General features: G+C 41.0%; 1 protein-coding gene across 1 annotated transcript; it reads right to left on the bottom strand.

Moving 5' to 3' along the window:
• Positions 1-16,684: 16,684 nt before the first annotated feature.
• On the bottom strand, positions 16,685-17,635 carry LOC122647479. The gene has a single exon (XM_043840862.1). The coding sequence runs from the start codon at positions 17,633-17,635 to the stop codon at positions 16,685-16,687; it is 951 nt and encodes a 316-aa protein (XP_043696797.1).
• Positions 17,636-17,970: the final 335 nt, after the last annotated feature.

Genomic DNA, 17,970 nt, shown 5'->3' with positions numbered 1-17,970 from the left:
TCGATTTAAATCAGACTGGGTGGGTGGTTTGGGGTTATTTGGGGGCATTTCTGTACTTTTTTGGGCTCGGGATTTTCTAAAAAGTGTCCTTATCTCTTATTAGACGTGTGGATGCGATGTTGAGGGTCGTGCCTTCAAATCGATACCTATTCCGACATATGTTCATTTTCGGTTTAAACCAGATCGGGTGGGTCGTTTGGGGTTATTTTGGGGCATTTCAGTACTTTTTTGGGCTTGGGATTTTCTAAAAAGTTTCCTCATCTCTTATTAGACATGTGGATTTTATGTTGAGGGTCGTGACCTTCGAATCTATACCTATTTCCACATATGTTCATTTTCGGTTTAAACCAGACCGGGCTGGTCGTTTGGGGTTATTTGGGAGCATTTCTATACTTTTTTTGTTTGAAATTTTCTAAAAGTGTCTTTATCTCTTATTAGACGTGTGGATGCGATGTTGAGGGTCGTGATCTTCAAATCGATACCTACTTTGGTATATGTTCATTTTCGGTTTAAACCTGACCGGGGGGTCGTTTGGGGTTATTTGGGGGCATTTTTGTACTTTTTGGGGTTTGGGATTTTCTAGAAAGAATCCTTATCTCTTATTGTACGTGTGGATGCTATGTTGAGGGTCGTGACCTTCCAATCGATACCTACTTGGACATATCTTCATTTTTTATTTAAATCAGATCGGGTGGGTTGTTTGGGGATATTTGGGGGCATTTCTGTACCTTTTTTGGCTTGGGATTTCCTAAAAAGTGTCCTTATCTCTTATTAGAAGTGTGGATTTGATGTTGAGGGTCGTGACCTTCGAATCTATACCTATTTTGGCATATGTTCATATTCGGTTTAAACGACACCGGGTGGGGTCATTTGGGGTTATTTGGGAGCATTTCTTTACTTTTTTGGGCATGGAGTTTTCTAAAAACTGTCCTTATCTCATATTAGACGTGTGGATGCAATGTTGAGGGTCGTGACCTCTGAATCGATACCTATTTTGGCATATGTTCATTTTCGGATTAAACCAGACCAGGTGGGTCGTGTGGGGTTATTTGGGGGCATTTCGGTACTTTTTTGGGTTTGGAATTTTCCAAAAAGTGTCCTTATCTCTTTTAGACGTGTGGATGCGATGTTGAGGATTGTGACCATCGAACCGTTACCTATTTCGACATATGTTCATTTTCGCTTTAAACCAGACAGGGTGGGTCGTTTGGGGTAATTTGGTGGAATTTCTGTACTTTTTTGGGTTTGGGATATTCTAAAAAGTGTCCTTATTTCTTATTAGACGTGTGGATGCGATGTTGAGGGTCGTGACCTTCAAATCGATACCTATTTCGACATATGTTCATTTTCGCTTTAAACCAGACCGGGTGGGTCGTTTGGGGTTATTTCGGGGAATTTTTATACTTTTTTGGGTTTGGGATATTCTAAGAAGTGTCCTTATTTCTTATTAGACGTGTGGATTTGATGTTGAGGGTCGTGACTTTCGAATCTATACCTATTTCCATATATGTTCATTTTCGGTTTAAACCTGACCGGGGGGTCGTTTGGGGTTATTTGGGGCCATTTCTAAACTTCTTTGGGTTTGGGATTCTCCAAAAAGTGTGCTTATCTCTTATTAGACGTGTGGATGCGATGTTGAGGGTCTTGACCATCGAATCGACACCTTTTTCGGCATATGTTGATTTTTGGTTTAAACCAGATCGGGTGGGTCGTTCGGGGTTATTTTGGGGCAGTTCTGTATTTTTTTGGGTTTGGTATTTTCTAAAAAGTGTCTTTACGTCATATTAGACGTGTGGATACGATGTTGAGGATCGTGATTTTGGAATAGATACCTATTTCGGCATATATTCATTTTTTATTTAAACCTGGCTGGGTGGATCGTTTGGAGTTATTTGGGGGCATTTCTATACTTTTTTGGGTGTGGTATTTTATAAAAAGTGTGCTTATCTCTTATTTGACATGTGGATGCAATGTTGAGTGTCATGACTTTCGAATCGATACCTATTTTGGCACATGTTCATTTTCGGTTTAAACGAACCGGGTGGGTCGTTTGGGGTTTTTGGGGCATTTCATTACTTTTTTGGCTTGGAGTTTTCTAAAATTGTCTTTATCTCCTATTAGATGTGTGGATGCGATTTTGAGGATCGTGAGCTTGAATCAATACCTGTTTTGACATATGTTCATTTTGTTTTAAACGGAGACGTGGGTCGTTTGGGGTTATTGGGGCATTTTGTACTTTTTTGGTTTGGGATATTCTAAAAGTGTCCTTATTTCTTATTAGACATGTGGATGCGATGTTGACGGTCGTGACCTTAAATCGATACCTGTTTGACTTATGCTCATTTTGTTTAAACCAACCGGGTGGGTCGTTTGGGGTTATTTAGGGGCATTTCTATAGTTTTTGGGTTTGGTATTTTCAAAAAGTATCCTTATCTCTTATTAGACGTGTGGATACGATGTTGAGGGTCATGATTTTTGAATCGATACCTATTTCGACATATGTTCATTTTCGTTTTAAACCAGACCGGGAGGGTCGTTTGGGGTTATTTGGTTGCATTTTTATACTTTTTGGGTTTGGTATTTTCTAAAAAGTGTCATTATCTCTTATTGGACGTGTGGATTTGATGTTTAGGATCGTGACTTTTGAATCGATACCCATTTCGACATAAGTTCATTTTAGTTTAAACCAGACGGGTGGGTCGTTTGGGGTTATTTGGGGGCATTTCATTACTTTTTTGGGCTTGTGATTTTCTAAAAGTTTCCTCATCTCTTATTAGTCGTGTGGATTTGATGTTGAGGATGTGACCTTCGAATCTATACCTATCTCCACATATGTTCATTTTCGGTTTAAACCAGGCGGTGGGTCGTTTAGGGTTATTTGGGGCATTTTTGAACTTTTGGTTTGGGATTTTCTAAAAAGTGTCCTTATCTCTTATTAGACGTGTGGATGCGATGTTGAGGGTCGTGACCTTCGAATCAATACCTATTTCGACATAAGTTCATTTTTGTTTAAACTAGACCGGTGGCTTGTTTGGGGTTATTTCGTTGCATTTTTGTACTTTTTGGGTTTGGTATTTTCTAAAAGTGTCATTATCTCTTATTAGACGTGTGGATTTGATGTTTAGGATCGTGACTTTGAATCGATACCCATTTTGACATATGTTCATTTCGGTTTAAACGAGACCGGGTGGGTCGTTTGGGGTTATTTTGGGGCATTTCATTACTTTTTTGGGCTTGTGATTTTCTCAATAGTTTCCTCATCTCTTATTAAACGTGTGGATTTGATGTTGAGGGTCGTGACCTTCGAATCTATACCTATTTCCACATATGTTCATTTTCGGTTTAAACCAGGCCGGGTGAGTCGTTTGGGGTTATTTGGGGGCATTTTTGAACTTTTTGGGTCTGGAATTCTCTAAAAAGTGTCCTTATCTCTTATTAGACGTGTGGATGCGATGTTGAGGGTCGTGACCTTCGTATCGATACCTTTTTTGGCATATGTTCATTTTCGGTTTAAACCAGACCGGGTGGGTCGTTTGGGGTTATTTGGGGGCATTTCGGTACTTTTTTTGGGTTTGGAATTTTCCAAAAAGTTTCCTTATCACTTATTAGACGTGTGGATACGGTTTGAGCATTGTTACCATCGAATCAATACTATTTTGGCTTATGTTCATTTTCGGTTCCTGACCGGATGGGTCATTTGGGGTTATTTAAGGGCATTTATGTACTTTTTTGGGCTTGGGATTTTCTAAAAAGTGTCCTTATCTCTTGTTAGACATGTGGATGTAATGTTGAGGGTCGTGACCTTCGAATCGATACCTATTTCGACATATGTTCATTTTCGGTTTAAACCAGACCGGGTGGGTCGTTTGGGGTTATTTGGGGGCATTTCTGTACTTTTTTGGGTTTGGGATATTCTAAAAAGTGTCCTTATCTCTTATTAGACATGTGGATGCGATGTTGAGGGTCGTGACCTTCAAATCGATACCTATTTCGGCTTATGTTCATTTTCGGTTTAAACCAGACCGGGGGGTCGTTTGGGGTTATTTGGGGGCATTTCTGTACTTTTTTGGGTTTGGGATTTTCTAAAAAGTGTCCTTATCTCTTATTAGACATGTGGATTTGATGTTGAGGGTCGTGACCTTCCAATCGATACCTATTTGGACATATGTTCATTTTCGATTTAAATCAGACCGGGTGGGTTGTTTGGGGTTATTTATGGGCATTTCCGTACTTTTTGGGTTTGGGATTCTCTAAAAAGTGTCCATATCTCTTATTAGTCATGTGGATGCAATGTTGAGGGTCGTGACCTTCGAATCGATACCTATTTCGCATATGTTCATTTTCGGTTTAAACCAGACGGGTGGGTCATTTGGGGTTATTTGGGAGCATTTCTATACTTTTTTTGGTTTGGAATTTTCTGAAAGTGTCCTTATTTCTTATTAGACGTGTGGATATGTAGAGGATCGTGACCTTCGAATCGATACCTATTTTGGGATATATTCATTTTTGTTTAAACCTAACCGGGTGGTCGTTTGGGGTTATTTGGGGGCATTTTTGTACTTTTTTATGTTTGGTATTTTCTAAAAGTGTCGATATTGCTTATTAGATGTGTGGATGCGATGTTGAGGGTCATAACCTTCAATCAATACCTATTTGACATATAACCATTTTTATTTAAACCGACCGGTCGATCGTTTGGAGTTATTTGGGGGCATTTTGTACTTTTTTGGGCTTGGGAATTTCTAAAAGTGTCCTTATCTCTTATTACACGTGTGGATGCTTTGTTGAGTTTCGTGACCTTCGAATCGATACCAATTTCGGACTTATGTTCTTTTCGATTTAAACCCGGACCGGGTGGGTCGTTTGGGGTTATTTGGGGGCATTTTTGTACTTTTTTGGGTTTAAGATTTTCTAAAAAGTGTCCTTATCTCTTATTGGACGTGTGGATACGATGTTGAGGGTCGTGACCTTCCAATCGATACCTATTTCGACATATGTTCATTTTCGGTTTAAACCCGACCAGATAGGTCGTTTGGGGTTATTTGGGGGCATTTCAGTACTTTTTTGGGCTTGGGATTTTTTAAAAAGTGTCATTATCTCTTATTAGAATTGTGGATTTGATGTTGAGGGTCGTGACCTTCGAATCGATACCTATTTCGATATATGTTCATGTTCGATTTAAACCAGACCGGGTGGGTCGTTTGGGGTTATTTGGGGGCATTTCTGTACTTTTTTGGGTTTGGTAGTTTTTTAAAAGTGTGCTTATCTCTTATTTGACATGTGGATGCAATGTTGAGTGTCATGACCTTCGAATCGATACCTATTTTGGCACATGTTCATTTTCGGTTTAAACGATCCGGTGGGTCATTTGGGGTTTTTTGGGGGCATTTCATTACTTTTTGGCCATGGAGTTTTCTAAAAATTGTCCTTATCTCCTATTAGATGTGTGGATGCGATTTTAGGATCGTGAGCTTCGAATCAATACCTATTTCGACATATGTTCATTTTTGTTTTAAACCGACCGGTGGGTCGTTTGGGGTTATTTGGGGGCATTTCTGTACTTTTTGGGTTTGGGATATTCTAAGAAGTGTCCTTATTTCTTATTAGACATGTGGATGCGATGTTGACGGTCGTGACCTTCGAATCGATACCATTTCGACTTATGCTCATTTTCATTTAAACCAGACTGGGTGGGTCGTTTGGGGTTATTTGGCGGCATTTCTATAGTTTTTGGGTTTGGTATTTTCAAAAAGTATCCTTATCTCTTATTAGACGTGTGGATACGATGTTGAGGGTCATGATTTTTGAATCGATACCTATTTCGGCATATGTTCATTTTCGTTTTAAACCAGATCGGGAGGGTCGTTTGGGGTTATTTGGTTGCATTTTTATACTTTTTGGGTTTGGTATTTTCTAAAAAGTGTCATTATCTCTTATTGGACGTGTGGATTTGATGTTTAGGATCGTGACTTTTGAATCGATACCCATTTCGACATAAGTTCATTTTAGTTTAAACCAGACCGGGTGGGTCGTTTGGGGTTATTTTGGGGCATTTCATTACTTTTTGGGCTTGTGATTTTTAAAAAGTTTCCTCATCTCTTATTAGTCGTGTGGATTTGATGTTGAGGGTCGTGACCTTCGAATCTATACCTATCTCCACATATGTTCATTTTCGGTTTAAACCAGGCCAGGTGGGTCGTTTGGGGTTATTTGGGGGCATTTTTGAACTTGTCGGGTTTGGGATTTTCTAAAAAGTGTCCTTATCTCTTATTAGACGTGTGGATGCGATGTTGAGGGTCGTGACCTTCGAATCAATACCTATTTCGACATAAGTTCATTTTTTGTTTAAACTAGACCGGGTGGCTTGTTTGGGGTTATTTCGTTGCATTTTTGTACTTTTTTGGGTTTGGTATTTTCTAAAAAGTGTCATTATCTCTTATTAGACGTGTGGATTTGATGTTTAGGATCGTGACTTTCGAATCGATACCCATTTTGACATATGTTCATTTTCGGTTTAAACGAGACCGGGTGGGTCGTTTGGGGTTATTTTGGGGCATTTCATTACTTTTTTGGGCTTGTGATTTTCTCAATAGTTTCCTCATCTCTTATTAAACGTGTGGATTTGATGTTGAGGGTCGTGACCTTCGAATCTATACCTATTTCCACATATGTTCATTTTCGGTTTAAACCAGGCCGGGTGAGTCGTTTGGGGTTATTTGGGGGCATTTTTGAACTTTTTTGGGTCTGGAATTCTCTAAAAAGTGTCCTTATCTCTTATTAGACGTGTGGATGCGATGTTGAGGGTCGTGACCTTCGTATCGATACCTTTTTTGGCATATGTTCATTTTCAGTTTAAACCAGACCGGGTGGGTCGTTTGGGGTTATTTGGGGGCATTTCGGTACTTTTTGGGTTTGGAATTTTCCAAAAAGTTTCCTTATCACTTATTAGACGTGTGGATACGGTTTGAGCATTGTTACCATCGAATCAATACCTATTTTGGCATATGTTCACTTTCAGTTTAAACCTGACCGGGTGGGTCGTTTGTGGTTATTTGGGGGCATTTATGTACTTTTTTGGGGTTGGGATTTTCTAAAAAGTGTCCTTATCTGATATTGTACATGTGGATGCGATGTTGAGGTTCGTGACCTTCGAATCGATACCTATTTCGACATATGTTCATTTTCGCTTTAAACCAGACCGGGTGGGTCGTTTGGGGTTATTTGGGGGAATTTTTGTACTTTTTTGGGTTTGGGATATTCTAAGAAGTGTCCTTATTTCTTATTAGACATGTGGATGCGATGTTGACGGTCGTGACCTTCGAATCGATACCTATTTCGACTTATGTTCATTTTCGTTTTAAACCAGACCGGGTGGGTCGTTTGGGGATATTTGGGGGCATTCTGTACATTTTTGGGCTTCGGATTTCCTAAAAAGTGTCCTCATCTCTTATTAGACATGTGGATTTGATGTTGAGGGTCGTGACCTTCGAATCTATACCTATTTGCACGTATGTTCATTTTCAGTTTAAACCAGACCGGGTGGGTTGTTTGTGGTTATTTATAGGCATTTCCGCACTTTTTTGGGTTTGGGATTCTCTAAAAAGTGTCCATATCTCTTATTAGTCATGTGGATGCAATGTTGAGGGTCGTGACCTTCGAATCGATACCTATTTCTGCATATGTTCATTTTCGGTTTAAACCAGACCGGGTGGGTCATTTGGGGTTATTTGGGAGCATTTCTATACTTTTTTTGGTTTGGAATTTTCTGAAAGTGTCCTTATTTCTTATTAGACGTGTGGACGCGATGTAGAGGATCGTGACCTTCGAATCGATACCTATTTTGGGATATATTCATTTTTTGTTTAAACCTAACCGGGTGGGTCGTTTGGGGTTATTTGGGGGCATTTTTGTACTTTTTTATGTTTGGTATTTTCTAAAAAGTGTCGATATTGCTTATTAGATGTGTGGATGCGATGTTGAGGGTCATAACCTTCGAATCAATACCTATTTCGACATATAACCATTTTTTATTTAAACCCGACCGGGTCGATCGTTTGGAGTTATTTGGGGGCATTTCTGTACTTTTTTGGGCTTGGGAATTTCTAAAAAGTGTCCTTATCTCTTATTACACGTGTGGATGCTTTGTTGAGTTTCGTGACCTTCGAATCGATACCAATTTCGGCTTATGTTCTTTTTCGATTTAAACCCAGACCGGGTGGGTCGTTTGGGGTTATTTGGGGGCATTTTTGTACTTTTTTGGGTTTAAAATTTTCTAGAAAGTGTCCTTATCTCTTATTGTACGTATGGATACGATGTTGAGAGTCGTGACCTTCCAATCGATACCTATTTAGACATATGTTCATTTTCGGGTTACACCAGACCGGGGGGGTTATTTGGGGTTATTTGGGGGCATTTCTGTACTTTTTTGAGCTTGGGATTTTTTAAAAAGTGTCATTATCTCTTATTAGAAGTGTGGATACGATGTTGAGGGTCGTGACCTTCGAATCGATACCTATTTCGATATATGTTCATGTTCGATTTAAACCAGACCGGGTGGGTCGTTTGGGGGTATTTGGGGGCATTGCTGTACTTTTTTGGGTTTGGTAGTTTTTTTAAAAGTGTGCTTATCTCTTATTTGACATGTGGATGCAATGTTGAGTGTCATGACCTTCGAATCGATACCTATTTTGGCACATGTTCATTTTCGGTTTAAACGATACCGGGTGGGTCATTTGGGGTTTTTTGGGGGCATTTCATTACTTTTTTGGCCATGGAGTTTTCTAAAAATTGTCCTTATCTCCTATTAGATGTGTGGATGCGATTTTTAGGATCGTGAGCTTCGAATCAATACCTATTTCGACATATGTTCATTTTTGTTTTAAACCAGACCAGGTGGGTCGTTTGGGGTTATTTGGGGGCATTTCTGTACTTTTTTGGGTTTGGGATATTCTAAGAAGTGTCCTTATTTCTTATTAGACATGTGGATGCGATGTTGACGGTCGTGACCTTCGAATCGATACCTGTTTCGACTTATGCTCATTTTCGGTTTAAACCAGACTGGGTGGGTCGTTTGGGGTTATTTGGCGGCATTTCTATAGTTTTTTGGGTTTGGTATTTTCAAAAAAGTATCCTTATCTCTTATTAGACGTGTGGATACGATGTTGAGGGTCATGATTTTTGAATCGATACCTATTTCGGCATATGTTCATTTTCGTTTTAAACCAGACCGGGAGGGTCGTTTGGGGTTATTTGGTTGCATTTTTATACTTTTTGGGTTTGGTATTTTCTAAAAAGTGTCATTATCTCTTATTGGACGTGTGGATTTGATGTTTAGGATCGTGACTTTTGAATCGATACCCATTTCGACATAAGTTCATTTTAGTTTAAACCAGACCGGGTGGGTCGTTTGGGGTTATTTTGGGGCATTTCATTACTTTTTTGGGCTTGTGATTTTCTAAAAAGTTTCCTCATCTCTTATTAGTCGTGTGGATTTGATGTTGAGGGTCGTGACCTTCGAATCTATACCTATCTCCACATATGTTCATTTTCGGTTTAAACCAGGCCAGGTGGGTCGTTTGGGGTTATTTGGGGGCATTTTTGAACTTGTCTGGGTTTGGGATTTTCTAAAAAGTGTCCTTATCTCTTATTAGACGTGTGGATGCGATGTTGAGGGTCGTGACCTTCGAATCAATACCTATTTCGACATAAGTTCATTTTTTGTTTAAACTAGACCGGGTGGCTTGTTTGGGGTTATTTCGTTGCATTTTTGTACTTTTTTGGGTTTGGTATTTTCTAAAAAGTGTCATTATCTCTTATTAGACGTGTGGATTTGATGTTTAGGATCGTGACTTTCGAATCGATACCCATTTTGACATATGTTCATTTCGGTTTAAACGAGACCGGGTGGGTCGTTTGGGGTTATTTTGGGGCATTTCATTACTTTTTTGGGCTTGTGATTTTCTCAATAGTTTCCTCATCTCTTATTAAACGTGTGGATTTGATGTTGAGGGTCGTGACCTTCGAATCTATACCTATTTCCACATATGTTCATTTTCGGTTTAAACCAGGCCGGGTGAGTCGTTTGGGGTTATTTGGGGGCATTTTTGAACTTTTTTGGGTCTGGAATTCTCTAAAAAGTGTCCTTATCTCTTATTAGACGTGTGGATGCGATGTTGAGGGTCGTGACCTTCGTATCGATACCTTTTTTGGCATATGTTCATTTTCAGTTTAAACCAGACCGGGTGGGTCGTTTGGGGTTATTTGGGGGCATTTCGGTACTTTTTGGGTTTGGAATTTTCCAAAAAGTTTCCTTATCACTTATTAGACGTGTGGATACGGTTTGAGCATTGTTACCATCGAATCAATACCTATTTTGGCATATGTTCACTTTCAGTTTAAACCTGACCGGGTGGGTCGTTTGTGGTTATTTGGGGGCATTTATGTACTTTTTTGGGGTTGGGATTTTCTAAAAAGTGTCCTTATCTGATATTGTACATGTGGATGCGATGTTGAGGTTCGTGACCTTCGAATCGATACATTTACATATTTATTTCTAACGTGAGGTTTTGTGGTTTTGATTAATTCCTTATTTTTTGTGGGGAGTGATGTGGTGTCATGACCTTCGAATCGATACATATTTTCTAAAATTTTATCTCTTATTAGACGGTGATGATGTTGAGGTCATGACCTTAATCGACATATGTTCATTTAAGGTTTAAACCAGACCGGGTGTGTCGTTTGGAGTTATTTGGGGTAGTTCTATACTTTTTTGGGTTTGGGATTTTCTAAAATGTGTCCTCATCTCTTATTAGACGTGAGGATTTGATGTTGAGGGTCGTGACCTTTGAATCGATACCTATTTTGACTTATGTTCGTTTTTTATTTAAACCAGACTGGGTGGATCGTTAGGGGTTATTTAGGAGCATTTCTGTATTTTTTTGGGTTTGGGATTCTCTAAAAAGTGTCCTTATCCCTTATTAGACGTGTGGATGCGATGTTGATGGTGGTGACCTTCGAATCGATACCCATTTCGACACATGTTCATTTTCGGTTTAAACTTGACTGTGTGGGTTGTTTTGGGTTATTTGGGGGCATTTCTGTACTTTTATGGGTTTGGTGTTTTCTAAAAAGTGTCCTTATCTCTTATTGGATGTGTGGATTTGATGTTGACAGTCGTGACTTTAAAATCAATACCCATTTCGACATATGTTCATTTTTGGTTTAGACCAGACCGGGTGGATTGTTTGGGGTTATTTTAGGGCATTTATGTACTTTTTCGGTCTTGAGATTTTCTAAGTGTCCTTATCTCTTATTAGACGTATGGATACGATGTTGAGGGTCGTGACCTTCAAATCGATACCTTTTTTTTTCGATAGGTAAGTTGTGTGTGTATAGAAGAAGAAAAGAAAGATACAAAAGAAGGCAGCCTTCTCCACCCCTTAGACAGACCTAAGGAGGAAGAAAAGGCCCCAAACCTCCAAGGACAAACCCCTCATAACTACAAGGAAAAGACACCCAACCCAATCACGGAGGCCTAAACTGGACCTTACCATAGGCATCATCAAGGATCAGCCGCAACAGGTCGTCATGAAATTCAGGAGGGTTCGAAATAGTTTCCCCATCCCCATAAATAATGGAAGCAATAAAGTCTGTCGGCTGGTTCAATTCCCTCCAAACATGTCTCACTTAGTCAACTGGTTCAGACTAGATATGATTTGGCTTTTCAAAACATAAACATTCCTAGGACAACTGAACACACCTGTGAGAATCTCCACTGCCAACTTCGAATCAGATCTAATAGAAACATGTCGAAGATTCCTTTCTAAACACAGTGCCACCCCCCTGTGAATGGCTAACAACTCCATGCTAAGAACCGAAGCCTCCACACCTTTACCAACATAAGCTAGGATCGGATCTCCTGTGGTATTACGGATAAGACCACCATAAGCAGCTCTATCTCCTCTCAAGGACCCATCACAATGGAGCGTGACCAAGTGAGTGGGGGGTTTCGGCCAAGAACAAGCTTTGGGGGCCGAGACAGCCCACCGCACTTGGATCCCCCACATATCAACCAAGAACTGATTTCTGGGGGTATGGTCAACCAAAATCGGACAATGAGAGCCTTTAATGACCACATCAAAGTTGATATCTTGAAGGATTTTATCATAAGACCTTGATTGATTACTAAAGAGGCGTTGATTTCTCTCCCACCAAACATGATAAACCGTCGCACAGAAAGCCAACTTGGGGATAACATCTAACTTGTTATTAGCACAAACCACATGAGAGAGCCAATTAACCACATCAAAAAGGCCAGCAGGTCCTTTACCACTTTGAGAGCACTTAGAACTAACCCTATCCCAAATGGTCTTAGGAAAGGGACAGTCAAAAAATAGATGGGCATGGCTTTCCAAACCCCCCCAACAGAAGACGCAATTCTTCCCAACTCCAATATTCCTTCTAATAAGTTGGTCCTTAGTTGGGAGCCCACCAATAAGACATCTCCAGGTAGTACAAGAATGCCTAGGTAGAAAACTAGGAAACCAAACAAGGCTATGCCAAACCACCTTAGTAGCACTGCTTCTCACAAAATCCCAAGCCGACTTAGTAGTGAAGAGGCCATTAGGATTTTCCTTCCAAACAATAAGATCCTCCTCCCCATTCACAATGGGGATACTAGGGAGATCCCTACAAATTGTAACCAAATCAAAAGAGCCCTGGGGGCGCAAATGCCACATACCACCTCTAATAAAGTCCATTACCAAGGCAAGCCGGGTAGAACCAGCATCATACCGAACCCGATCCCCAAACCTTTTAATCAATACCCCTTTGGGATGCCAATTATCCAACCAAAGTCTAGTAGATTGGTCATTCCCAATAATATGATGGATGTGAGGCTCAACCAAATCTCTAAACTTGAGGACTTTCCGCCAAACCCAAGAGCAGTTTTGGGGAATCTTAATAGTCCAAATAGAGTCATTTTTTAGATAGCGGGCATAAACCCACCTAACCCAAAGACTGTCCTTTTTAGAGGCAATCCACCAAATTTGCTTAAGAATACCCACCGTATTCATATCTGAAATTCTCCTAATACCAAGGCCCCCTTCAGTCTTAGGTTTGCAAATCCTGTCCCAAGAAATATAATGTCCCTTACAATCAAGAGACGGGCCAGACCAAAGGAAATTGGAGAAGATGGATTCCAGCTTTCTCTTGAGAGCACCAGGCAGGCCAAAAATTCCTGATCAATAAATGTAGCAGCCTTGAAGAACAGAGCTCAAGAGTTGTAACCGCCCTGCAAAAGATAAAAGATGAGCTTTCCAACCATCAAGCCTACTCCGCACCAGATCCAAAATAGAGGAGCAATCTACAAAAGCCAGCTTCCGAGAGATGAGTGGAACACCTAGGTACCGAATAGGTAACTTGGTATCCACAAAATTCGTTAATTCCAAAAGTTGCAGTCTGGTAGTATGGGTAAGGCCCCCTAAAATAATAGAGGACTTAGCCTTGTTGAGCTTCAACACAGAGTAGGTATGAAACTCATCCAAGGCCCCCAGGCAAGCCGAAATAGAATCCGTAGTAGCCTTCACAAAGATCATCAAATCATCTACAAAGATAAGGTGAGAGAAGTGGGAGCTCTTGCATCTGGGGAGAAGACTGATTCTACTCTCAACCTCCAACTTCCTCATCAAGGCTGAAAACCCCTCCATAGCAATAGTGAACAAATAGGGAGAAATAGGGTCCCCCTGCCGAATTCCCCTTCCCCCTTTGAAATAGCCAGCCGGACTCCCATTTAAAAGAATTGAAAAACAGGGAATGTCAACACAAGCCTTCACCCAACCAATGAACTTCTGAGGGAAACCCATTCTTTCCATCATCTCAAACAAGAATTTCCTACTAAGGGAGTCATAAGCTTTATGAAGGTCAATCTTCAAAACTGCTGTAGGGCTAGTACCTTTCTGCTCAATCCCTCGGACCACATCATGACAGACAATGATGTATTCCACAATAGACCTTCCTTTGATAAATGCAGACTGGGAATCACTCACCACCTGCCCAACCACAGCTTGTAATCTATTAGATAAGATTTTTGTAATGATCTTATAAAAAAGATTGCAAAGGGCTATGGGCCTATAACCAGCAAAGGAAGAGACATCCCCCGTCTTAGGAATAAGACTAATAAATGTAGCATTAATCGAACTAGGGAGGCAAGACTTACTGAAGAACCATTTCACTGCCAAAGTCAAATCTTCCCCAACCACATCCTAAGAATGTTTAAAGAAAGCAGCCCCAAACCCATCCGGTCCTGGAGCTTTGGCATTTTTCATAGCAAACACAACTTCCATAATCTCCTTATTGGACACCCTACCAATAAGACTTCCCTGTTGAGAGAGGGACAAGCCATTCTGCAAGGGGACTGAGTTAGGAAAACAACCACCATCCACCAAATCAGATCCAAACAACTTCTTGTAAAAAGAGACAGCTTCATCTTTAATTCGGCTAGGATCCTTAACAATGTCACCTCCTTCCCCTGTAATCTCGAGAATATGCCTCCTATTCTGCCTACAAAGCATGGATTTATGAAAGAAACTATTATTACCATCCCCCAGCTGAATATGTTTCACCCTAGACTTCTCCTTCAAAAACTTTTCTTCAATGGCCAAGGCTTCCCATAATTTTAGCTTAGCTTGAGTCTCCAAAGAAACCAGATTTGGGTCATCAGAGTGGTCCCTAAGATTGAATTGAGATTGGTGCAACTCAGCCTGTGCAGCCTTTACCGCAACAAAAACATCTCCAATCCACTCTTTATTCCACTTTTTCAGCTCTTTTTTAACATTCCTTAACTGGGCAGCAAACTTAAGAATGGGGTTGAGTTGCAAGCTAACAGGTTGCTCCCAACCCTTCCGAACCATATCATCAAACCCATCTCTGCCAATCCAAGCTTCAAAAAACCTGAAAGGTTTAGGGCCAAAATTAGCCTCATCTAACACAGCCACCACTATAGGAGAGTAGTCAGAGAGACCAGGAGGGTGAAAGACAGCCTTTGAAGTTCTGAAGACATCCATCCAAGCCAAGTTTACCATCACCTTGTCTGGCTTACAGCAAATTCTAGCATCTCCACTTTGCCTGTTATTCCAAGTCATAGCTTCCCCTTTCCACTTCAAGTCATTCAGCCCAGAGTCCTCAACAAAAGTGTTGAAATCATCAATAGCCTCAAACCGAACAGGGTCCCCACCAATTTTCTCATTATGATTTCGAATCACATTGAAATCCCCTAAGACAGCCCATGGAGTGGCAATAGCACTAGCTAGTCTTCCAACATCCTCCCACAAATCCTTCCGGCCTGCGACCGTATTTTGAGCATACACTACGGTGCAAAGGAAGGAGACAGCAGTTCCCAAAATCGACACCTTGGCATGAATAAACTACTTAGTTTTCTGAATTTCTTCAACATTTAAAAAGCTCGGATCCCAGCCCAACCAAATCCGAATTGTATTATCAACCTTACCATTGTGTACATACTTCCAATCTGAAATAAAATTTTCAAAAATAGTACCACAATTATCCACCTTAACTTTTGTTTCCAGTAAACAAACCAATTTAGCCTGATGGTCTTTGCGCACCTTCTTAATCCCCAGCCGTTTAGTTGAGGCATTCATGCCTCTGACATTCCAAACTAAGCACTTCATTTAGAATGAAGGTTAGATCCATCAGCTTCCCCTTTACTGGGTCCATCTCACTTGGCATCACCTGACTCTTTCGGGTTTATGAGAACCCGCTGGGCCTGGAACTTAGGTCCCCTCCCCGTGGCTCGGCTCAAAACAGAAATAGAACTAGAATTCGAAAGAGCCATACCTTTCCCAGATTGCCCTTGAGATGACCGAATCTCTGCAGCTTGCTTCTTTAGTCTTTCAAAGTTTGCCGAGGGCTTGAAAGGAATAACCACTTTCTCCCCTAGCTTCAAGGGATATTCAACTCTATTGTCGCCTTCCCTAATTACTCCTGCCGCATCCACTAAAGGAATCGGATCAGTTACCACCAACGAGTTTATGGCTGCCACCTCACCAACAACAGATATGGCATTAACCTCATCCGCCTTCACATTCAAGGCTAACGCACTAGAATCCCTCTCCACCAAATTAGACTTTGAATTATTATTCAAAAAAGAAATCCCATCTTTAGAAAGTGAGTGCTCCCCATGATCCTCTCCATCCACATTTGGAATCATAGCCAAAGGTTGGGGAACGAAATCATCTTCCTCCACATCTGTTCCTTCAAATAACTCATTGCCTAATAAGATTGCACACGATTCTAAATCCAGCATCATATCATCCGGGTCATAGTGAACCTCCCCCGTAAGATCTTCCAACAAGGCAAAGGCATTGGAGTGAGCCAGCCCCTTAGCCTTAGACTGCTCCCCAATCATTAATGCAGGAGATTTGAATCCCTTCTTTCCAGATCTGGAATCCCTCCCCAACGAAAAGAGATCTTCTCTACCTTTATCCTTACCTCTAATTAAGGAATCTTCCTCCAAGGTTGCATCACCAAATCCAGCAAGTATCTCCGGCTACTTAGAAGCTGCACCTTCATTCACCACCTGCACATCAGCACCATCACCGGCCAAGGCACCTTCAACATCCCCTACAGCTCCCTTCACCCGCCATTCCTTTCTCAGCTTGGAGTTTTTCTAAGATTGACCACCACTCCCCAACTTGCAATTATCAAAAAAATGACCAAACACTTTAAAGTGCTTACAACGAGGCGGCTTCCAATCATAAACGACCTTTTGGTTAAAAGCAAACCCATCATCTCCATAAACTGGAACTGATAAAGGAAGCTCCTTTTCAGCAGAAACTTCTACGCATAACCGAGTATAAGACAGCCTTTCCATGGATCTTGTCATTTTATTAGTAACAATGGGTTGTCCTACAAAACTCCCAATCGAACTCAAGGCTTGAGAAGACCAATAATGAAAAGGAAGATTGGGAAGAGATACCCAAACGGGGACTGAACATAGATCAACCCTTTCCAAGCACACATTCGGACTCCATGGACGACGAATCATAGGCCTCCTCTGCACATACCAAGGACCTCCTTCAAGAACTTTAATTTTATCTTCCTCAAGACTAAAACGGAATTTGAAGAAACCACTATCCAGTAAATTTACATCAACATGGCCTGAAATCTTCCACTGCTTTAGCAACATGTCTCGAGCAAACGTGAAACTTGGCCTGCCACCAATAAAATGCCCCATAAGAGTGTTCCTCCACTTGTCAAGCCCCTCCTTGATAATAGAATCCGAGCATTTAGCAGCCAAAACTCCATCAATCTCCTCAGGCTGCACAAAAGAAAGCTTTAAACCATCACCAAGCAATGAAGAAGACGAGGAGGAAAAAAGGGCAGACCAAGGAACCCCCCCTCCCTTCTTTAACACTCCAGCTGAGCTTTCTCCTTGCAGCCCCAAACCTCCCAAAGCAGCCACCTTCTCCAAACCAGCAACACCAGCCGTACCACCAAGAGCTGGCCAGTCCCCACTCCCCGAGCCACCCCCCTCACACGATCCTTCAATACCTCCCCCATCTTCCTTCCCACCCGAGCAAAGAAGAGGAAGAAGGCCAATGGCCGGATCTCCGGCCATCACCAAGATCAGCTTCCAAAATCCCCCCTTTCAAAATTGCCAGCGCTTCTCTCTCGTCAAAAAAATTTCTTCAAATCGATACCTATTTCGGCATATGTTCATTTTCAGTTTAAACCAGATCGGGTGGATCATTTGGGGTTATTTGGGGGCATTTCTATACTTTTTTGGGCATGGGATTTTCTAAAAAGTCCTTATATCTTATTAGACGCGTGGATGTGATGTTGAGGGTCGTGAGATTCAAATCGACACCTATTTCAATATATGTTCATTTTCGGTTTAAACCGGACCGGGTGGGTCATTTGGGGTTATTTAGGGGAATTTCTGTATTTTTTGGG

The sequence above is a fragment of the Telopea speciosissima genome, unplaced genomic scaffold (assembly GCF_018873765.1).
Source record: "Telopea speciosissima isolate NSW1024214 ecotype Mountain lineage unplaced genomic scaffold, Tspe_v1 Tspe_v1.0059, whole genome shotgun sequence".
Lineage (NCBI taxonomy): Eukaryota > Viridiplantae > Streptophyta > Magnoliopsida > Proteales > Proteaceae > Telopea > Telopea speciosissima.
The sequence above is the reverse complement of the archived record's forward strand: the minus strand, read 5'-3'. Positions and strand labels throughout refer to the sequence as shown.

Bases quoted from the DNA above. Each gene is read 5' to 3' on its own strand.
- LOC122647479 (XM_043840862.1), bottom strand. From the start codon at position 17,635: ATGGCCGGAGATCCGGCCATTGGCCTTCTTCCTCTTCTTTGCTCGGGT.